Source organism: Bos indicus x Bos taurus, chromosome 24, assembly GCF_003369695.1.
Source record: "Bos indicus x Bos taurus breed Angus x Brahman F1 hybrid chromosome 24, Bos_hybrid_MaternalHap_v2.0, whole genome shotgun sequence".
NCBI lineage: Eukaryota > Metazoa > Chordata > Mammalia > Artiodactyla > Bovidae > Bos > Bos indicus x Bos taurus.
The window spans coordinates 60,685,513-60,706,470 of record NC_040099.1 but is presented as its reverse complement, the minus strand read 5'-3'; the positions used below and the strand labels follow the sequence as shown (position 1 = coordinate 60,706,470).

At 40.0% G+C, this 20,958-nt stretch overlaps 1 protein-coding gene across 6 annotated transcripts in view; it reads left to right on the top strand.

Moving 5' to 3' along the window:
- PIGN (phosphatidylinositol glycan anchor biosynthesis class N) overlaps positions 1–20,958 on the top strand; it is a 105,069-nt gene that overhangs the window by 38,167 nt on the left and 45,944 nt on the right. For all 6 annotated transcript variants that reach the window (XM_027525614.1, XM_027525616.1, XM_027525615.1 and 3 more), the window contains 8 exons: positions 2,976–3,054; positions 4,658–4,840; positions 8,900–9,039; positions 11,368–11,467; positions 11,572–11,664; positions 13,269–13,360; positions 14,656–14,764; positions 17,141–17,249. In XM_027525614.1, the coding sequence (XP_027381415.1) occupies positions 2,976–3,054; positions 4,658–4,840; positions 8,900–9,039; positions 11,368–11,467; positions 11,572–11,664; positions 13,269–13,360; positions 14,656–14,764; positions 17,141–17,249 (905 nt within the window). The remainder of the gene's footprint in view (positions 1–2,975; positions 3,055–4,657; positions 4,841–8,899; positions 9,040–11,367; positions 11,468–11,571; positions 11,665–13,268; positions 13,361–14,655; positions 14,765–17,140; positions 17,250–20,958) is intronic.

The following is a 20,958-nucleotide window of genomic DNA, read 5'->3' as shown; positions in this document are numbered from 1 at the left end:
TTTGCTAACATCTTTTCGATTTTAATTATGAAACTCTTCACACTGAGAAGAATAAAGACTATAATAAAAATCTTTGTGCCTACAATCCAGGTTTTAGAAACGTCAACATTTTACCATATTTCTTTAGATCTTCTTTCTCTTAAGAAATAAAATGGTGTAATATCATTGAATCCCCATTTTTAAAATCTGTTCTTTTTTTTTTTTTTTTACAGTTCTCCTTTTTCTGTTCAGTTTGATTTTCAAGATTTACCTGTATGGAGCACACAGACCCCTTCTTCACTTTAATTTATATGTGCTGCTCCTTTGACTGCTTCCTTGCCAACCCCCCACTTAGCTTATTGTTGTTATTTGTTTTGTCTTTTTTTCCATGATGTTAAAATATCGTACCTTAATTCTGGACTTTCCATTTTTCATAAAGTTTCTTTATATTTAAAATACGTGATACTAAGACTTATTTTGTACCCTTCTCAACTTAACAGAAAACTAAAAAACAAATTACATGGGGAATAAGAGTCTTAATGTCATAATGCTCCAGTGAGGTTTGTTTAAAACATTTTAATGAACATTCTGATGTCCAGGAATTAATTTCTGGACAAGCTTTTCCCCTCTTTTTAGAAAGTGTTAGGTGCTTTCAGAAGAGCAGCGAGCACACCTCTGTTCTCTTCCTGTTTTAGGTCTGCGATATTTTGATGGCACTTTAATCAATTAAGATATATTGATTGATGTGCTTTGCACTTTCCTAGGCATTATTGATATTAATGAAAATAATTAACGGCCTGCATGGAGGTTAAAATTTAGTTGGAGAGAAATGAATTGGTGATTAGACCACACTAAAGTGCTTATGGCGTGAGGTGAGATTTGGAGTGGGTCATAAAGGATGATGCAGATTTGATTTTGGAAAGCAGAGACAAGAGGATCCTTATGAATAATAACTCAGACGTGAATGCGAGATAGGTGATGATTGAAAAGCTTAACCATTTTATAAAGCTGAGAGTTTATATTTGGGATAACAGGAAATTAAATAGAATAGAAGGAGATGGTCATCAGTAGTCCAGGAAGTTTAGAACTGATGAAGTAGACAATAAGATGCCCATCTCAATGTCAAGTTCATTAGAAGATTTTAGGGTGTGGAGTGGATTAGAACAAGGAGAAGGGAGATCATCTTAGGAGGTTTCTTTAGAACTTTGGAATTACATCTTAGATGTAGCCTTCAATGAGTGCCTGTGCCCTTTGGCCCAGTAATTCCATTTCTGAGACTTCTAAGAAGATATTCCAAACTGCGAGGTGTCTGAAAGACAGAGAACTGGGTCATGGCAACATTTTGAAGTAACTTATTTTTCTTCATGAATTCCTGCTTCCTGGTACCTTTTCCTCCAAATCCCAGTGAGTCCCGGGATCTTCCTCCAGTCTGGCGAAGTGTTTAACAGTAGTGTTAGTCGTTCGGTCATGTATGACTCTTTGCTACCCACGGACTGCAGCCCCCAGGCTGCTCTGTCCATGGGTTCTCCAGGCAAGGTTACTGGAGTGGGTTGCCATCCCCTTCTCCAGAGGATCTTCCTCACCCAGGGATCGAATCCAGGTCTCCTGCATGGCAGGCAGATTCATTACCATATGAGCTACAGGGAAGCCCTGACAGAGTGTGCGGGTTCCCATGAGTTGGAGGATCTGAGATTCCTCGAAGTGGGCACGGATTCTTCTTAGTCAGGGGTCTGTACAGAACTCGAGGGAGCTCACAGATGAGTTTCTATGGTTCTTGAATTTTCTTAAAATCTTATGTAAGATTTTGAATCATGTTTATTTTGAAAACTCGAGTGAGTTTCAGATCCTGAAAGATGTCTGTGACCCACCCAAATTAATAACAATGCGTAAAGAGGACTTTCCTGCAAGTCACCATCTTACCTCTTTAGAAGCTACTGAAACCAAGTAGTAAAAGACAAGTGATTATATGTTGAGCTATATGAAATTGTCAAAAAATTTTTAGTAGTTTTTGACGTACAGAAACATCAGCGTCATATGATCTGACCTAATACATTCTTCAACATTTTTACACTTTTATAATGTAAAGGTATGCACTTTAGGAATGTAGATTCTAGTTAAGCAGTTTGTGTTCAATTTTGTGTTTATACTTATTTAAAAATTACTTATGCAGTATTAGGAGTGTTGTTCCTGTGTCTTTAAGGTTTTTACTGTGGTAAAACAGGGTAGGGAAACGGTAGAAAGAGAAATGAAAGATAGGGAAACCAAAAAAGTATATAGTAGAGTACCAAAATTGCAAATCGATTCAGATTTTTGACTGACTACTTGCTGGTTAAGCTCTGCCCAGCTCTCTTTGATAATGAAAACTGTCGGGCCATGTCTGGCTCAGGGACAACTGAACCCAAGCCTCCCACATTGCAGGCAGATTCTTTACCAGCTGAGCCACAAGGGAAGCCCAAGAATTCTGGAGTGGGTAGCCCATCCCTTCTCCAGCAGGTCTTCCCGACCCAGGAATCTAGCCAGGGTCTCCTGCACTACAGGTGGGTTCTTTCCCAGCTGAGCCACAGGGAAACCCCCAGGGACACAAGATAGGATAATGAATCCGCCCTGTCTGTTACATCTACCACGAGCGTGAGAGGGCTGAGTGTTGTAACGCACATCACTCGTTTGCTGTTTCACTGATTCTATTGATCTAATCATACTTTTCTTTGTTAGCCAGAGCATTCCATTTCTTCCAGTGACGTGTTGTATGACTGTTTTAAGTGGAATTTGGCAGTTGCAACTTTGAGTCCAGAAAACCAAATTTAACTATAAACTATTTCTCGGGAGAGTTCAGATAACCAGCAAAGATGCAGTTTGGCTCAGAGTTTGTTTCTTTCCCTCTTTCTCAATTTTCACTATTCTATTCTTTTATTTTCAATCAAGCAAAAAAAAAGCAAAAATATAATTGAAATGAGAAAACATTTTAAACCTAAGCCTTTTTTTTTTCTCTTTTATAGGTCGCTATCTGATACTAAACAGGCCAACATTTTAAGAAAAGCAAGATACTACATAAAACAGAAAAAGTATGATGAAGCAGTAAGTATGCAGGCCTTGTGTGTATAAACAGCTGACCGTTCAGGTATGGAGAGGGGCAGATATGGTGAGAGCAGAGTGAGCCAGCCAGGGAGCTGTCCTGACCCTGCATGGAAGGGCTGAATTTCAGAAGCAGCTGCTTTGGCCCCATGGATAGACTTCTCTAATTTCAGACAATGTTGTAGGTGAACTTTTTTAGGTTAATGTTGTCAATGAACGATTGCTGTTTTCTGTAATGAGAAAGTATGTCCCAAGCCTCTGTCATCCTGCTTATGCGTGGTATTTTAGAACGTGACATACTCGTACATTTAGAGCTGGCTTCACACTATCATGTGGTTTCCCTGGTAGCTGAGGTCAAAGCATCTGCCTGCCATGCGGGAGACCTGCGTTCGATCCCTGGGTTGGGAAGATCCTCTGGAAAAGGAAATGGCAACCCACTGCAGTACTCTTGCCTGGAGAATCCCATGGATGGAGGAGCCTGGTGGGCTACAGTCCATGGGGTCGAAAAGAGTTGGACACAACTGAGCGACTTCACTTTCACTTTCTTTCACTTTCACACTATTATAAATTTAATAGTTTATTCTGAAGCTTTGACTTTTCCCAATTCCTACCCCATTGTCTTTTTCATAAAATTTCCTCTTTGTTAAATGGTCATAAAAGTTTAAAGTAAAAGAGAATTCTATTTTCATTTCTAAAATTGCCTAAGTAGTACAATGGCATTTCTAATGCTTATTTTTATTATAGTTTTTCAATGGCAAATTACTCTCCTCTTAAATATTAAGCTATTTTAATAATGTTTTGTAACTGATTGGATTGGGAAGATCCCCTGGTAAAGGGAAAGGCTACCCACTCCAGTATTCTGGCCTGGAGAATTCCATGGACTGTATAGTCCATGGGGTCACAAAGAGTTGGACACAACTGAGTGACTTTCACTTTATAACTGATTTGGGTAATCTAATAATAATAGAGTAAAAAAATATAAATATGGGCCTTTCTGTTAGGGACATATAGAGCCATTTTTTAAAAAATATTTTTACTTTGTATTAGGGTGTAGCCAAGGAACACTGGTGGGATAGTTTCAGGTGAGCAGCGAAGGGCCTCAGCCATACATATACATGTACCCATTCTCCCCCAGACTGCCTTCTCAGCCAGGCTGCCGCATAAGTGGGCGGAGTTCCCCCTGCTACATCGTAGGCCCTTGTTGGTTATGCATTTTAAATACAGCAGTGTGTACGTGTCCATCCCAGACTCCCTGATTGTCCCCTCCCACCTCCCCAGCAACCACATGTTCACCCGCTAAGTCTGTGAGTTAAAGAGCCATTTCCTTCATGTGTCCTCTGAAGAGAATGAATTCACAAAATGAATCATGTAAAGTCACTACACATGTCATTGATAGTTTGCACTTAAAATATCCTTTCTTATCAAGATTTTAAATTTTATTTTATTCAGGATTTTTTTCTTATTTATCCCTTGCAAGAAGACCCTTGAACAACCAGAATCTGTTTTTGCTGTGCCGTCTGCAGTTACGTTAACTGTAGTACTTTCCCTCCCCCTGACGCCTGGTTCTCTCCTTTCCGCGTGGCCGCTGTGCCCCCGCTCCCTCCAGGTCTCGCTCTGTCGGCAGCTGATCCACCTCGCCCTGAGAGGCCTGGCCTACTACCACACCTATGACAGGTTCTTCCTGGCTTTCAACGTCGTCCTTGGTTTCGTGGGATGGACCTCTTACGCGTCTCTGTTGATCATCAAGTCTCACTGCAACCTGATGAGAGGCGTTAGCACAGAGGCCAAGGTAGGTTCAGAAGAACTGAAGATTCAGGCGACACTGCCAGGCCAAAGGCCTGAGGAAGGAAATGGAATCTGACCAGCTGTAGAGCGCTCGCTTAGGGTACATGTTGTTCCAGGCCAGCTCTCTCGTCCGCTTTTGTCGCGGTGGATCTTTTTTTCTCGCTTTTGTCGCGGTAGGTCTTTTTTTCTCAGAAATCTCTATTTCTTTACTGGGGAAAAGAGCGTATCAATAATAAGTCCTGTAACAGAAGAGAGCTATAAAGGTAGCTGTGTAGTTTACATTCACCTATGGCATTAACTGTGTGGACTTTCTGTTTATTTGTATATTTATTTAGCGTGTTATAAGTATTCCATATCTTTCTACAGTATAGGTAATCAGAAAACAATTTCAGAGCGATATATTTAACTTCATCTGATATTAAGTTTAGGAGCTGGAAAGAAATAAAATCACTTGTTCAAAATGTTCCTTTTAAAACAATATGGATATATTTTTGGAACTGTCCTTCCCTTTTTCATCTTTCTAAAATTCTTAAACATGAATTTCCAGAACTTCCTCTAATTCTCATTTTAACAACTAGTCCCTCATTTATTGTACTTTCAACACCAAACAAAAAAACCAAAAAACCCCTGTTCTTTAGTAATACTTTATACAACTGAGAAAATATAACAGTACATATATGGTTTACTATATTAAAATACTTTACTCTTTAAAATTTATTACTGTCATTTACCAGGGATAATATGCCACTTCCATTTTCTTTACTTCATTCTCTAATGATGATTACCTTGTCTAAATCTTCTAAAAAGTAATATATCCGGATGGTGTATTATTGATAGTAATAGTCTGTACACATTTCCAACAGTAAGTTTTTTCAACTTTATATTTTATTTTTCTATAATGGAAGGAAGAACAGTAGTGTTTATTGCATTTTTATAGTGCTTTAATGCATCTTAAATTATTTAACCCAAGTAATTTTCATTATTTGAATGATTGTGAAATGAGCTAGAATAAAAATAATTTCTTACATGACAGGAAAAGAGACAAAAACAAAGATGTTTTAGTGAAGGATGTATCTAGGCATTCAGCTGGCTATTTGAAGTTTATTTTGCCCCTTTAAGCTTGTAACAGTGCTGGAAGCAGGCTGTACAAAAGAGGAGACTGGAGTTGTTTAAGTAACTTGCACAAGGCCATTCGGCTAAGATGGGGAGGAAGTGAGGTTTGAGTGCTGGGTAGTAATGCCAAGTGCCTTTGCTGTCCACTTGAAACCATCACAGCATTGTTAGTTGTCTTTTCTCCAATATAAAATAAACAGTATTTAAAAAATCGCCCCAAACTGACCACTGCAGTTGAGTTCATTAAAAGTATTTTGAACCCTTTGGTTCTGTTTGCGAAAACATTCTGGTTCTTCTTCAGTGAGAGTTTATCATCTAGTGAAGTGACAGCATCTAAGCAGTTTGGGAGGAAGAATACATTGCCAGAAATCGGAAGCATTGACGAAAGGGGGCCATGGAGAGCAGTTGGGGGTAAGGGAGCTGCAGCTGCAGAGCCTGGTGCCTCCGGTTGGGGAGCATGGAGGCTTCAGCAGTCCGTGGTACCCCAGCTCCCTGGAGGGACCGCACGTCACCGAGAAGGGGGCTGGTCGACGGCTGGGAGGGAGGGAGAGAGGAGCTCGCAGCAAACGCTGCCCTCCTCTCCAGACGTGGGAGCAGACGTGAGACAAGCTAAGTGGTTTAGCCAGTGAAGAGAGTGAAAGTGAGTCAAATGGTTTAGCCAGACTGACGGCAAATAGAACAGAAGCGCTGAAATTAACTTTTGGTCTGACTCCAGCTATGCTGGGAAAAATTGAAAGCCGGAGGAGAAGGGGGTGACAGAGGATGAGATGGTTGGATGGCATCACCGACTCAGTCTGAGCAAACTCTGGGAGTTTGACACGAGTTTGAGCAAACTCCGGAGATGGTGAAGGACAGGGAACCTGGTGTGCTGCAGTCCATGGGGTCGTACACGGGGACACGACCGAGCGACTGAACAACCACCACCAAAGTTGATGTCACTTCTGCCTGACAGTGTCCCTCAGACTATACAGGTTGTTTCTGACGTATCACCATTACAGACAGGTCTGCAGTGAACATTCTCTTTAAAGGTAATTTGCCACAGCTCCTCCAAGTTGAACTCTGCATTTAACTTGCATCCGTTCTCTGCTTGCTAGTTCAGACGTCTTTTGCTTTAGAAGTAAATATCCTTATTTATCTGCATGCTTTCCTGTTCCCTTGTTACTTGGGTAAATCTCAAAAGGTTAACCTCTTAAACCAAGCCCCGTGATTCCATCTCTGTGTGGATTAAATTCCTTCTTGGTCAGCACCTCGTACAGAGCGTGGCATAGACGGTGTGACTTAAGAACTGTTGGATGGAGGGGTAACCTCAGTGCACACAGCATGGTTCATTATCCTCAGGTGTTTTTTGGAGGATCTGGAAAGGCCCCGAGTTAATTGTGATGAGGGAGAAAATGTCTCCCTTTCCTGTTATTTAAAGTTCTTTCCATTTTTACTTTAGCTGAACTGACTTCTTTTTGATTTGGTTTCCTACAAGTAGATATTTATTTGTAATGTCTGTTGCTTTATGTGTCAAAGGTTTGGATAATTATACGATACTGTGCTGACCTGGAAGATCCCTCGAGGATCTTTTTACGTACTTGTTTAAATTTATTTTCTTATGATTTTGCTCTTCTCAGAGTGATGTGAAACCAGTCTCAATCCCTACAGTGCTTGCCTGCCTCGGGCACCTTCTGCGTTAGGGCCCTCCCTGTCCGTCTCTGAGTTCTGCCCCTTCTCCTCCTGCCCCCTTGCTCGGGGTCCTCCATCCTGTCTGGCCTGTGTCTCCATTTCCAGGGCCAGTCACTGGGTAGGTTTCTCCGCTGACTGCTGGGACTAATGCAGAGAAGGAGAGGAGGAGAGAAGGAAAATAGAGGCGATAATAGGAGCCATTATTTCTTAAGCAGTAGTAATATTATGGGCATTTTGGTAAGCTCTTTTCATAATCTCATTTAACCATGACTAGCCCTGATAAATAGATACAGATATTATTATTCCCATTTTATAGATGGGATGAAATTAAGTCTCAGAATCTTAAAGTTGTTTTTTTTTTTCTCCAGCTCATGGTCATACAGGGAGCCACTGACAGAAGCAGGATTTGAACTCTGATCTGTGTAGCTCCAAACGCTTAATCACAGTGCTGTGTTTCACCTTCCTTTTTAAAACCCTGCTCTAGTTTATCCTTGGTTCCTCGCTCCCTTTCTGGTGACATTTTAGAGCAGAAGGGAGGAATTATAAAGGGGGAAACTCATTTGCTTTTCCTCCCTAACCTCACCTGCTCCAGAAGGTAATTCGTAATTCTCCCCTTATTCAGCTTGGGCAGCAAGGCAAGGGGAAACAAGGAGCAGAGGCAAGAGGGCGCCGCCTGGCCCTGCAGTCCTGCTCCTTCCTCCCGCTGTCGGCATGCTCTTGTCCTCATCGCTGGCCTTGCCTCCCCCGACGACGTGCCTCATTGCTCCCGGCCCAGAGCACCTGCAGGCCTGCCGCGTCCACGCGCTGCCACTGAGCGGCTCCCTTGCTGCTTGGCGGGGGGCAGGAGCGAAGATGTGCCCGAGCCATCCTCCTGTGGTTAAGCGGTGGGGAGAGCAGCGTGCGCGGCTGGTCAATTGAAGCTGGAACAAATAGAGGCGTTGTTCCCAATGAAGTCCCACCGTTTACCGTAGATCCAGTGGGCTTTTGTGCGCTAGGCAGTGAGCTCAGTCAACATCTATAAATTGTTACTAAGGAGAGCTATGCTCAGAGTTCCAGACGAGTTATTTGACAGCAAACTGTAGGAACGTCGTCCCCTTAAATGGAGACTTGCCTAAGTGCCGCAGTCCCAGGCTTCCTGCTATTCTCCAGTGACAGGTTTCTTTTAAAATGCAGTTCTTAGATCGATCATCTAGTTGTGGAGTCACTGAAAGAAAGTAATATGTTTCCTTTACTTCGTAAAATGTCTTTTAAGAGTGTTTTCAGTGTTCTGTTTGACTTGCAGAACCCCAGCCGTCTCCTGCCGTGTGCTTTTGGAGCCGTTGGCGTTTCCGTCACATTCTTCCTGCTGATTCAAGCCTGCCCCTGGACTTACTACATATACTGTTTGTTGCCATTGCCAATATGGTACGCGGTTCTCAGAGAGTAAGTAATGTGTCTTGTGGTCTTGTTTCTCACTTCACTGACAGTTACATCTGTATTTCAAAGGCATTAAGTAGCATAAGTAGATTTCTGTAGCATAAGTCATGAAAGAGACTTACGGTACTGTCAAATCTCCCAGCCCTCTGATTTCATGTATAACAGCATAAATGGTGCATATAAACATCCTCTTTTTTTTTTGGCTGCCCCTCACAGCTTGCAGGGTCTTCGTTTCCCAACCAGGGATCAAACCCAGGTCCTCAGAAGTGGAAGCATGGAGTCCTACCCACTGGGCAACCAGGGAATTCCCTAAATACGCTTTTTATTTTACTTTTCCCTTTTGACTTCATCTTTTTTCCCCTGAGACAGCTTTGGCCTCGGTTCCTTTCTTCATATATCTTTTAGAAGAAAAATCTGGAGTGAAAACAAAATAATTAACATGGATTGTTCTGTGTCAGGAGTGGCTTGCCTTTTGAAGTCTCATCGTCCCAGTTTCCAGCCTATCTTTATCTTTCACGAGGCAGTTTGCATGCTTTGGCTCCTTACATTTTTGCCCCTCCTTTCTCAGCTATCATGTAAACCTAGATGAATGAAAGTTTGTAATTAAATTCAATCTAGTAATGTGTACTTGCAAGGATTAGGGGAGATTATTCCTGTATGCTGTGGTTCCATCTTATAGTACTTCCTCACAGGTTGAACTTGAAATGGACTCTATCATCATAGAAAACATCAAGGCCGAGCTCTTGTGCTCTTTAAAACAAAATTGCTGAAACGCTGGGTTGGTTCATGTTCATAGGAAGTGAGGATCGTGGTGTGGACCGTGTTGATTTCTGCATCTGCACCAGTAGTCTAGAATATAAACTTAATCTTGGGCATCCTTTGAGCAAGCCAGACCCCAAAAGCAGACCAGGGAATGACAGTGCAGAATAAGGGTCTTGTCAGGGTTGGCAAGCACGTTTGAAACGATACAATGTATGTTTCTATTCTAATTTGTGTTAACTCCAGCTTTGATCACCTCTTCTTAATATCAAAAATAAAAATTAATATTAAAATATTTTAAATACTAACTTTTTCAAATACAAGGTAAAAAGACACTGATGAAAGAACAGCCTGTTACTTTTCCATTTGAAAGGAATACAGTTGCTGGTTACACATATTTAAATCAATTTTTTCTAATGTCATTTTTTCTGGTTTAAAACTTTTTAGAATGAGAAGTTTTATCTAAAATTCCCTCGTAAATTATTAAATGTTCTATTTGTGAAGAACACATGTATATTTAAATTTTAAGGGACACTGTGATTTTGAAAATACGCTGTGTTCTGTATCTTTTTGATAGATAAAGAAAATAAAACATAAAATTTCACTTTTCTTCTAGAAAAAAACTAAGTGATTTTATTGAATCATCACTGCTGAGAACAAAAGAAATATTCTCCTTTTGACTGGTGTTAGCTTTTCTTCCCTACATGGTACTTTAATTGTTTTGATGACAATATGTAACCATTGTTTTTAATTAGAAAAGGTTATAAACCAAATCATACTGACATTTTATAATTGCCTACTTAATAATGCACTACAAATGCTAAAAAATTTATTCTAGTGATAAAAAGTAAAACGTACTCAAGTATGTAATACATTTTAAATGGTTGTGAAGTCACATTTAATTATAATTAGTGTACGATTAGTGACATCTTAAATTGAGTTTGGAAAAGGTTATTTTGCCCAATGAAAAAGTGCAATTAAGATTTTCTCTACCTAGATTAAGTTGAAGACAGTTGAGATTTCAATATAAAATTAATTTTAGTGAATTTTAAAAATGTTCTCAGTTTTTATTCATTTGGGTTCATTTATTTTATTTCTGATGTTGTATCAATGTGCCCATGTTTCAACTCTAGAGAAGGAAATGGCAACCCACTGCAGTATTCTTGCCTGGGAAATCACATGGACAGGGGAGCCTGGCAGGCTACAGTCCATGGGGTCGCAGAAAGTTGGACACAACTTAGCGACTAAACAACAAAATGTTTAAACTCAGATCAAGTAAGACTCATTTATTGTCATTAATGTTTATAAAAAACCAAGCAAATTATTATGATCATTATCAACTTAATTCAGAAGATACATTTTTCCTAATATACTTACAGATTTCAAAAAAGATGTAGGTAAGTTAAAGCATTGAAACAAATCTGTTAGAAATTATCTTAGTTTTTGAAAGATCTATGAATCGAAAATTTCCTGATTTCTACACACAAGATTTTAATGTTTTGCTATACGAGAACTAATTTTTTATACTCAACATAGGTTATAAATAATTTTTTTATAAATAATCCTGTTACACAGAATCCCAGTTATTCAAGGCTTCGTCACCTTACTGTCGACCTTCCCTCCACGACGCTTCCTTGGATACCTCTTGCTCTTTATCCTGGGAGTTGAAGTATTAGTAAGTAATTTACCACTTACACGTTTTCAGGTCTCTTTCATGCACGTGCATATCTCGTTGGCAGTGACCTCCTTTTCCCTGTCTTCTTTGAATTACATTCTCAGGTGCTCAGTTTCTTCTACCGCTACATGCTCACAGCTGGACTCGTTGCCCTCGCCGCTTGGCCGTTTATCACTGCGCTGTGGACTCGAGCAAAGGTATAAGTACTACTCACTTCAACCCTGGGCGGATTCGTAGCGACTTTTTTGGATATGTGTTTTAACTCTGGGAATTGTTCATTTTTTAAGAGAAGCGTAGAATGTGTCCTTACATAAAGATCCTGATCCTTTTGACAGGAGGACTGAGGTTGACTTAAAGGTGTCAGTGATTCGTGTAGATTTTCATAGCAAAGTGAACTCATCTTCTGGTGATTGAAATACTCAAGAAGTGCAGTTGATACATCCTTCTCTGAAAGGCTTCCTAGGTTCCTTTAGCCTCAAATGTCTAAATGCCACCGAGGAGCTGCCCAGAGCAGAGCGCTGGCAGGAGGGGCCGCGTTCTGGGCTCAAATCCGAGGGGTCACGTCCCCTGGTCCAGGGCCCCATCATGCTTTCTCTGGAGAAGAATTTGTTCATGATAGATGATTTTAAAATAGAATTACTCCTGATTTTTGGGGTTTTTTGTTGTTGTTGTTTGTTTTGTGTATGTTTTGCAGAGCTTATTTTTTATGCATTACATGTATCCCTGAAGACAAATGAGAATACACAAATAAGCAAAGAATTAGGAAAAAACCACCCACAGTCCCGTCACCCAGACATTGCATGTTGTGAACTCTTCTGGATTTTTTTCCTACACATTTATTCTTACAGAGGAAGAAAGGAATCATCCTATACTTCATATTTCACAACTTTTTTTTTTTTTTTACTGAATGATTATTATAATTACCCTGATTTTCTGCCTTTAACTATATAGGCAATTACAATGTGCTACAAAAAATATTCTCATGTTTCCACTTTGATGCTTTTTGGTGGAGGTAGCACGAAGATAGACATTTCTTCTTTCTCTTCTATGAGAACCTACAAGATGTTCCAGTTAGTGGAATTATTGATAATTTTTTGGCCTTAATCTAACTACAAAAATGTTTTTACTTTTATCCCTCCTGGATGCAATCATTTAATATTAGGCCAGCTTTCTTGAAGATGTCATCAGCGTACAGTAGACTATAAATTGAATGAGGCTTCCCGGTTGGCTCAGTGGTAACAAACCTGCCTGCCAGTGCAGGGGCCACAGGAGATGTGAGTTTGATCCCTGGGTCAGGAAGATCCCCTGGAGGAGGAAAGGGCAACCCACTCCAGTATTCTTTGTTGGCATAATCCCATGGACAGAGGAGCCTAGTGGGCTAAAGTATGGGGTCCCAAAGAGTCAGACACGACTGAGCATGCACAAAGAATTGAATGAAGTGCTTGCTTTGAAAGAGTTTAAATCCAGGTTTAAATCCTGGCTCTTTCATTTACTAGTCATAGATCTGGTGCTACACACTTTGACGTCTCTGGGCTCAGTATCCTAATCTGAAATACTGTGAATAATATAGCCTACCTCTTGAGGTTATTGTGAGAATTAAAGGAGATAATACCTAAATCATACTTAATAGAGAACCTCCAACTTAACAGATCCTTCACAGGTAGTAGCTCTATTACTTTTAGAGTAAACGAATGTAAGGCTTTGAATTTTCCTCTTAGTTTCACAACCACGTAGTCTGTGAAACAACGAAGACAGTTGTTTGTACCATAATGTCTAAAGATAACTTTTTTCTTTATTTTAGAGCATCTCGCTGAGTTGGATTTTCTTCTGTTTGCTACTGGCCGTGTTCCCACTTATGCCTGTTGTTGGACGACAGCCAGATATCTTTTTAGTGTATGGACACTATTTTAACTTACTTTCTTTTGAATACAATTGTTTTTCTCAATCAACACTATATGAACCACATCTTGGCCATGAGTTTAAAATCATGTGAACAACCTGGAAGTTAAAATATTAATACTAAACCATGAGTCATCATTTTGGCCCGGCTCTGAGAGGCATTGAAACTCCCTGAAGATGCTTCTGGGCCTTCATAAAAAATGAAATTGTGCCAGTGGTAACTTAAATTTCCAACAATTTAAAAAATGTCTAGAAGCTCTTGTATGTTGGGGGAACCAGTATATGATTTCACATGAAAAACATGTTCAGTTGCTGAAATTAACAGGTCTAAAAAGCTGCTGATGACTGATACACTCTGTCTTTGCCTTTGAGCAAGTCCACATTTTTAATGTCTTAGAAAGATGAAATTCTCTTCTACTTTGAACATAAAGATCTCCACTGGGGAGGGGGGCGTCTCTGTGCACCTTGACAGCTTTCTCATGTTTAATCACGTATGCGGTTAGAAAATTCTTTATACGTTACTTGAATTCTCCTTGCTGCTCTTAGGTTTATTTCCCCTCAGTGTGTCCCAAACGAATCTGTAAAATTACTGGTTACCTGTGTTTTTAATTTTAAATTATTATCATATAATCTATTGGCTGTGTGTGTATGTGCTTGGGAAGCTAAATGATCATTATTTCATTAACCTTTTACTCTCTTGTTTTCTAATTATGTAATCATCTTCATTACTTTCTTTTGAACTCTGTGTAAGGAAATTTTTTAGCAGTCTAACTCAATCTTTAATAGATGATGGTATTCTTTTTAACTGAAAGAAACCACAACAATATTTTTAAAGTATATGTTAATTTTAAAGTATGTGTTATCTATAAATTAATACATTTATTCTCATTTCTGTGAGAATAATAATTATGGACTTAGATTAGAAATTATTCTGTGAAATCAATTTATCTGCAGAGCTCAAAAAACAGTATTGAATTCTAGGACTATTCTCTCTTAGCCATACCTTATGATTACTAAGTGAAAACATTTTGCAGTTGTTTTAAACTGTAAACAGCATGTGCAAAGATGAATTCAAACATTTTGATTTATTTGTTACTTCCCATTGCTCTGATTCTCTTGTCTCTGTAAAGACCCTTCCGCTCCTTTCATCAGTCTCTCCCTGTCCGTCCTGTTCAAACACTGTTGATACAGATGAGCAGGACTCAGGCTGAGAGGAAAAGAAGTTTATAAATCGTCTCCATATAAGTTTGCCACTGACCTATTCTATTGTGAATTGTGTTTTAAAACAGAGTGGGTGCAGGCTTGCTGGTTCTTCTACTCTCCCTGTTTGTTGTAACATCTGTCATAAAAAGAAAAGATAGTTTTATAAATGAAGAGCTGGTGTTACATCTATTACAGGTGGGTTACAGATTTTCAATAGTATGTTATATATATGACATGATAAAATGCACCTTATGGTTGTATTTAATTATCTTGTTCTTAAGATGCCATCATGTTTTTACTTCTCAATAAAAAGAGCAGAGAAGAGAGTTTTCTGTTTAAGATATTAAAAGGAAATACACTCTCTAGAAGGAATAAAGGAAATACATTCTCTTAAGTAGCAAAAAGGTCAACAGGAGCTGCCCCCTGCCCCCTCGCCGCTAAATGCCTGGAGAGCAGAGATTAAGGAGGTATAAGTCTACTTTGGCCACCTGATGCGAAGAGCTGACTCATTGGAAAAGACCCTGATGCTGGGAAAGATTGAGGGCTGGAGGAGAAAGGGATGTCAGAGGATGAGATGGTTGGATGGCATCACCAACTCAATAGACATGGGTTTGGGTAAACTCTGGGAGTTGGTGATGGACAGGGAGGCCTGGCGTGCTGCGGTCCATGGGGTCACAAAGAGTCAGACACAACTGAGCAACTGAACTGAACTAAACTGAAGAGGTATTGACCAAGAGGTTGAACTGAAAAGGGCTTCTTCTGTTCTGAGATTCTGTGTTGTCCTCTTTAGGGTCAGGAAAGCATAAGTTCTTTGAAGTAAAAGCAGCCGCTGAGTATGTTTATATGAAGATTAGCCACTTTAAGACTTCAGATGACACGCTAGGAGAAATAAACTTCACCGTGGTTGGTGGCTTTGGAGTGGTGACAAGAACTTTGAACTTGATGTTTCCAAATTGAGTTAATTCCCAGCTACTCTTTGTACGTAGATGTGTGATTTTCAGTAATAGAGCTTCAGTCTGCTTGTTTTTAATCAGTAGAGACAATATTCAATAGGGTGGTAAGAGGTTATATGATGTCATATTCTGTAAAATGATAGCTTTACTGTAGATAAGAGTAGAAGTCACTTTTTTTTTTCCTTTTAAACAATAAAAAATAAGCCACATCTAGAACATTGATTAAAAAGAAAACATATCTGACTCTTCTCAAAAAATTTACTCAGAGTAAAGCTGGGATAATAGTTGTTCTAAGAACACTCAAAAATTAAAATATACAACACATGAAAGATGTTAACTCATTCTGGAGAACAACACAGAACATATGAAAAAGAGAAATATTTTAATTAAAGATCCTATCAAGCCATTGAAACATATCTTTTCATTGTATTTGGTACACGGATTGGCTTTACACTAAACCATAGTAGCTTTGACAAAATTCACCTGTAATAGTGAATATTTTGACAAAGGTGAGTGTTTCTGCATCTCACTCTTAGGAACAAAAAATACCATGTTAAAATTCTTATGGACTTTGTTAGAAATGCTCCTAAATATAAGGTAAATCAAATTGCCTCTTATATTAACCTTATTAATTTGCATTCACTCCTCTGTTGTGTACCATATATATATATATATGTTTGATTTGAAGATTTGTGTTTTTTCACAGTTTAACATATCTGAAATGAGAATGTGTCTTACAATTGAAAGGATCCTAGGATTGTGTCATAGATTTATTGACAGCATTTCTCCTTAATTCACTGAAAACATGAGTAAATTAAATGTGTCTTTAGGATTTGGTGATCAGGTTGCTAATCTGAACTTTAAGAGAGTTTACTTGGTTCACAACCATAGTTTAGCTCATTTCTTAAACTGGCTGTTAATCCACTAATTCAGGGGTCAGCACACATTTTTCTGAAGAGCCAGACTGTACGTATTTTAGGCTTGTGGGCCATATGGAGTCTTGTCAGTTTTCAGCTCTACCATTGTAGGGCAAAGGGAGCTATCGACAATAGGTAAACGAATGGGAGTGACTACAACAGTAAAGAAAACAAGATTTCAATAAAGCAGCATTTCTAAAAGCAAGCACCAGCCTACAAGCCATAGTTTTCCAGCTCCGCCAGTTTATGTGTACTCCCTAAAGAATTCTACACTCCTTGCATTCTCAGCACCAGTGACCCCTCAGGCCACAGATGTGTACTTTATGTGTAAACAGACCTGCCGTGAGTGAGGCCAGAGGGGGAAGACATTCAGGCAGACACACCAGGCTGTGTGCAGTCCACCCTCTGCATGCCCGTGATTTAAGAAACCTTCAAGATTGAGAACGTATTCCCAAGCAGACACAGTGTGGTAACGTATGTTGAAAGTGTAGAGTGCCTCATTCGTGCTTATAAAGGACGGCCCTTTGCTTAGTCCAGGAATTCCGACCCTTGGTCTTAGCCACAGGAAGGTGAGCTGGTCCAATTTCAATAGCATTTTGGCCAGATTCCAGCGGTTGAAGCGGTTTTCTAAGTATCTTTCCAATATATACCTGGCCACTCACCACCTCCTCTCTTCTCACGTCTTCTGGGTTTGTTTTCAGATGCTGAGCATCGTGTTTTCCATGTGTGTTGTGTACAGCACCCATAACAGTCTACTCAAGAAACAAGGACTGCCTCTTCTTAATCAGATTGTTAGCTGGACAATATTAGGTAAGAGGTCAATCAAATCGAATGAGGTGACTTTCCATCAGGGTACATCTTAAAATTATCCATTTACATCTGTATTATTGTTACTGAAACAAATTTGTTGTGAGAAAATAACGAGTACCTATTATTTCTGTCTCTTGCTAGAATTTGATAAAGAAAATTAGAACTCTTGTGAGCATTCATGTGTTAATAAGAATTCCTGAGAGAATATTTATGACTTGATAATAAGGCTGCATATTTATTCACACCTGATAAAAAGTGATTCCAGGAGGGAAGAAGGTTTTGTGAAGAGATTCCTATGCTGAAGTTTCATGTCAGTTCATAAATTCTCAGTTCTTACACAGGGACTAGGAAGCAGTTAAATTTCATCTGTATTTCCCTTGCTGAAAATAACATTGCTTAGTCACCTCCCAACACCTCACACATCTATAAAGCCAGTTGTGTGTTTCAGAGCGCTCTCCTCTGTCATTCTCTGGAGAATGTGCATGTGGAGCAAACACGCCATTTAAAGGCAGCCTTTTCCTTCCAGCTGGAAGGCAGGGGCAGATGGGAAGTCCAGATTTTTCATTAAAAAAAGGAGAAGACGACAGTTTGTCATGCCTATGAATGATGTGATGTGCAGTTTAACCTTTATTTGTTTAAAAATGCTTTTTGTTCATCATTTTAATAAAAAAGATCGTTGGGCGGATCTTTGCCTTACAAGGAGCATTAAGGGATAGGAGTGTTTTACCTTGGATTACTCTTAAAATCCAAGCAGATGTATAAAAACACAGCAGGAAACTGACATGTGTCTCTCCAAGTTTTGATTTGCACCTTTTCCAGACACTGTGGTCATTGTGTAAGTGGAGCTGGACAAGAAGCATCTCTTGTAAACGTAACTCTGTTTTCACTGTATGAGCTTTATTTCATTATGGGCTTTATGTAGACTGTTCCTTTTAAATTATCTTGATTGCCGGAGTTACTATTTAAATTTATTCTACATGACAATAGACAGACTACTCTTGGATTTTTTTAAAAAACGTGTTCAGATGGTACTATGTTCTGGTGCTCTTCTGTTCCCTGAGAGTAATAAGAGATCGCCTAAATGGGTTAACAGACTTGCCTCATGGTTAAACAGTCATAAGCCTTTCATCCAGGATGCCCTCCTGAGGGATCTGTCTTCATTCTCAGTTCAGTTCAGTTCAGTCGCTCAGTCGTGTCCGACTCTTTGCGACCCCATGAATCGCAGCACGCCAGGCCTCCCTGTCCATCACCATCTCCTGGAGTTCACTCAGACTCATGTCCATCGAGTCAGTGATGCCATCCAGCCTTCTCATCCTCTGTCGTCCACTTCTCCTCCTGCCCCCAATCCCTCCCAGCATCAGTCTTTTCCAGTGAGTCAACTCTTTGCACGAGGTGGCCAAAGTACTGGAGTTTCAGCTTTAGCATCATTCCTTCCAAAGAAATCCCAGGGCTGATCTCCTTCAGAATGGATTGGTTGGATCTCCTTGCAGTCCAAGGGACTCCCAAGAATCTTCTCCAACACCACAGTTCAGAAGCATCAATTCTTCGGCACTCAGCTTTCTTCACAGTCCAACTCTCACATCCATACATGACCACTGGAAAAACCATAGCCTTGACTACTGCTGCTGCTGCTGCTAAGTCGCTTCAGTCATGTCCTACTCTGTGCGACCCCATAGACAGCAGCCCACCAGGCTCCTCTGTCCCTGGGATTCTCTAGGCAAGAACACTGGAGTGGGTTGCCATTTCCTTCTCCAATGCATGAAAGTGAAAAGTGAAAGTGAAGTCGCTCAGTCGTGCCCAACTCTTAGCGACCCCATTGACTGCAGCCTACCAGGCTCCTCCGTCCATGGGATTTTCCAGGCAAGAGTACTGGAGTGGGGTGCCATTGCCTTCTCTATAGCCTTGACTAGACGAACCTTTGTTGGCAGAGTAATGTCTCTGCTTTTGAATATGCTATCTAGGTTAGTCATAACTTTCCTTCCAAGGAGTAAACGTCTTTTAATTTCATAGCTGCAGTCACCATCTGCAGTGATTTTGGAGCCCAAAAAAATAAAGTCTGACACTGTTTCCACTATTTCCCCATCTATTTCCCGTTAAGTGATGGGACCAGATGCCATGATCTTCGTTTTCTGAATGTTGAGCTTTAAGCCAACTTTTTCACTCTCCACTTTCACCTTCATCAAGAGGCATTTTAGTTCCTCTTCACTTTCTGCCATAAGGGTGGTGTCATCTGCATATCTGAGGTTATTGATATTTCTCCTGGCAATCTTGATTCCAGCTTGTACTTCTTCCAGCCCAGCATTTCTCATGATGTACTCTGCATAGAAGTTAAATAAGCAGGGTGACAATATACAGCCTTAAAGTATTCCTTTTCCTATTTGGAACCAGTCTGTTGTTCCATGTCCAGTTCTAACTGTTGCTTCCTGACCTGCATACAAATTTCTTGAGAGGCAGGTCAGGTGGTCTGGTATTCCCGTCTCTTTCAGAATTTTCCACAGTTTATTGTGGTCCACACAGGCAAAGGCTTTGGCATAGTCAATAAAGCAGAAATAGATGTTTTTGTGGAATTCTCTTGCTTTTTCGATGATCCAGCAGATGTTGGCAATTTGGTCTCTGGTTCCTCTGCCTTTTCTAAAACCAGGTTGAACAACTGGAAGTTCATGGTTCACGTATTGCTGAAGCCTGGCTTGGAGAATTGTGAGCATTACTTTATTAGCGTGTGAGATGAGTGCAATTGTGCGGTAGTTTGAGCATTCTTTGGCATTGCCTTTCTTTGGGATTGGAATGAAAACTGCCCTTTTCCAATCCTGTGGCCACTGCTGAGTTTTCCAAATTTGCTGGCATATTGAGTGCAGCACTTTCACAGCATCATCTTTCAGGATTTGAAATAGCTCAACTGGAATTCCATCACCTCCACTAGCTTTGTTCATAGTGATGCTTCCTAAGGCCCACTTGACTTCACATTCCAGGATGTCTGGCTCTAGGTCTGTGATCACACCATCGTGATTATCTGGGTCGTGAAGATCTTTTTTGTACAGTTCTTCTGTGTATTCTTGCCACCTGTTCTTAATATCTTCTGCTTCTGTTAGGTCCCTACCATTTCTGTCCTTTATCGAGCCCATCTTTGCATGAAATGTTCCCTTGGTATCTCTAATTTTCTTGAAGAGATCTCTAGTCTTTCCCATTCTGTTGTTTTCCTCTATTTCTTTGCATTGATCGCTGAGGGAGGCTTTCTTATCTCTCCTTGCTTTGGAACTTCTTTGGAACTCTGCATTCAGATGCTTGTATCTTTCCTTTTCTCCTTTGCTTTTCACTTCTCTTCTTTTCACAGCTATTTGTAAGGCCTCCCCAGACAGCCATTTTGCTTTTTTGCATTTCTTTTCCATGGGGATGGTCTTGCTCCCTGTCTCCTGTACAATGTCATGAACCTCCGTCCATAGTTCATCAGGCAGTCTATCTATCAGATCTAGTCCCTTAAATCTATTTCTCACTTCCACTGTATAATCATAAGGGATTTGATTTAGGTCATACCTGAATGGTCTAGTGGTTTTCCCTACTTTCTTCAATTTCAGTCTGAATTTGGCAATAAGGAGTTCATGATCTGTGTCACAGTCAGCTCCTGGTCTTGTTTTTGTTGACTGTATAGAGTTTCTCCATCTTTGGCTGCAAAGAATATAATCAGTCTGATTTTGGTGTTGACCATCTGGTG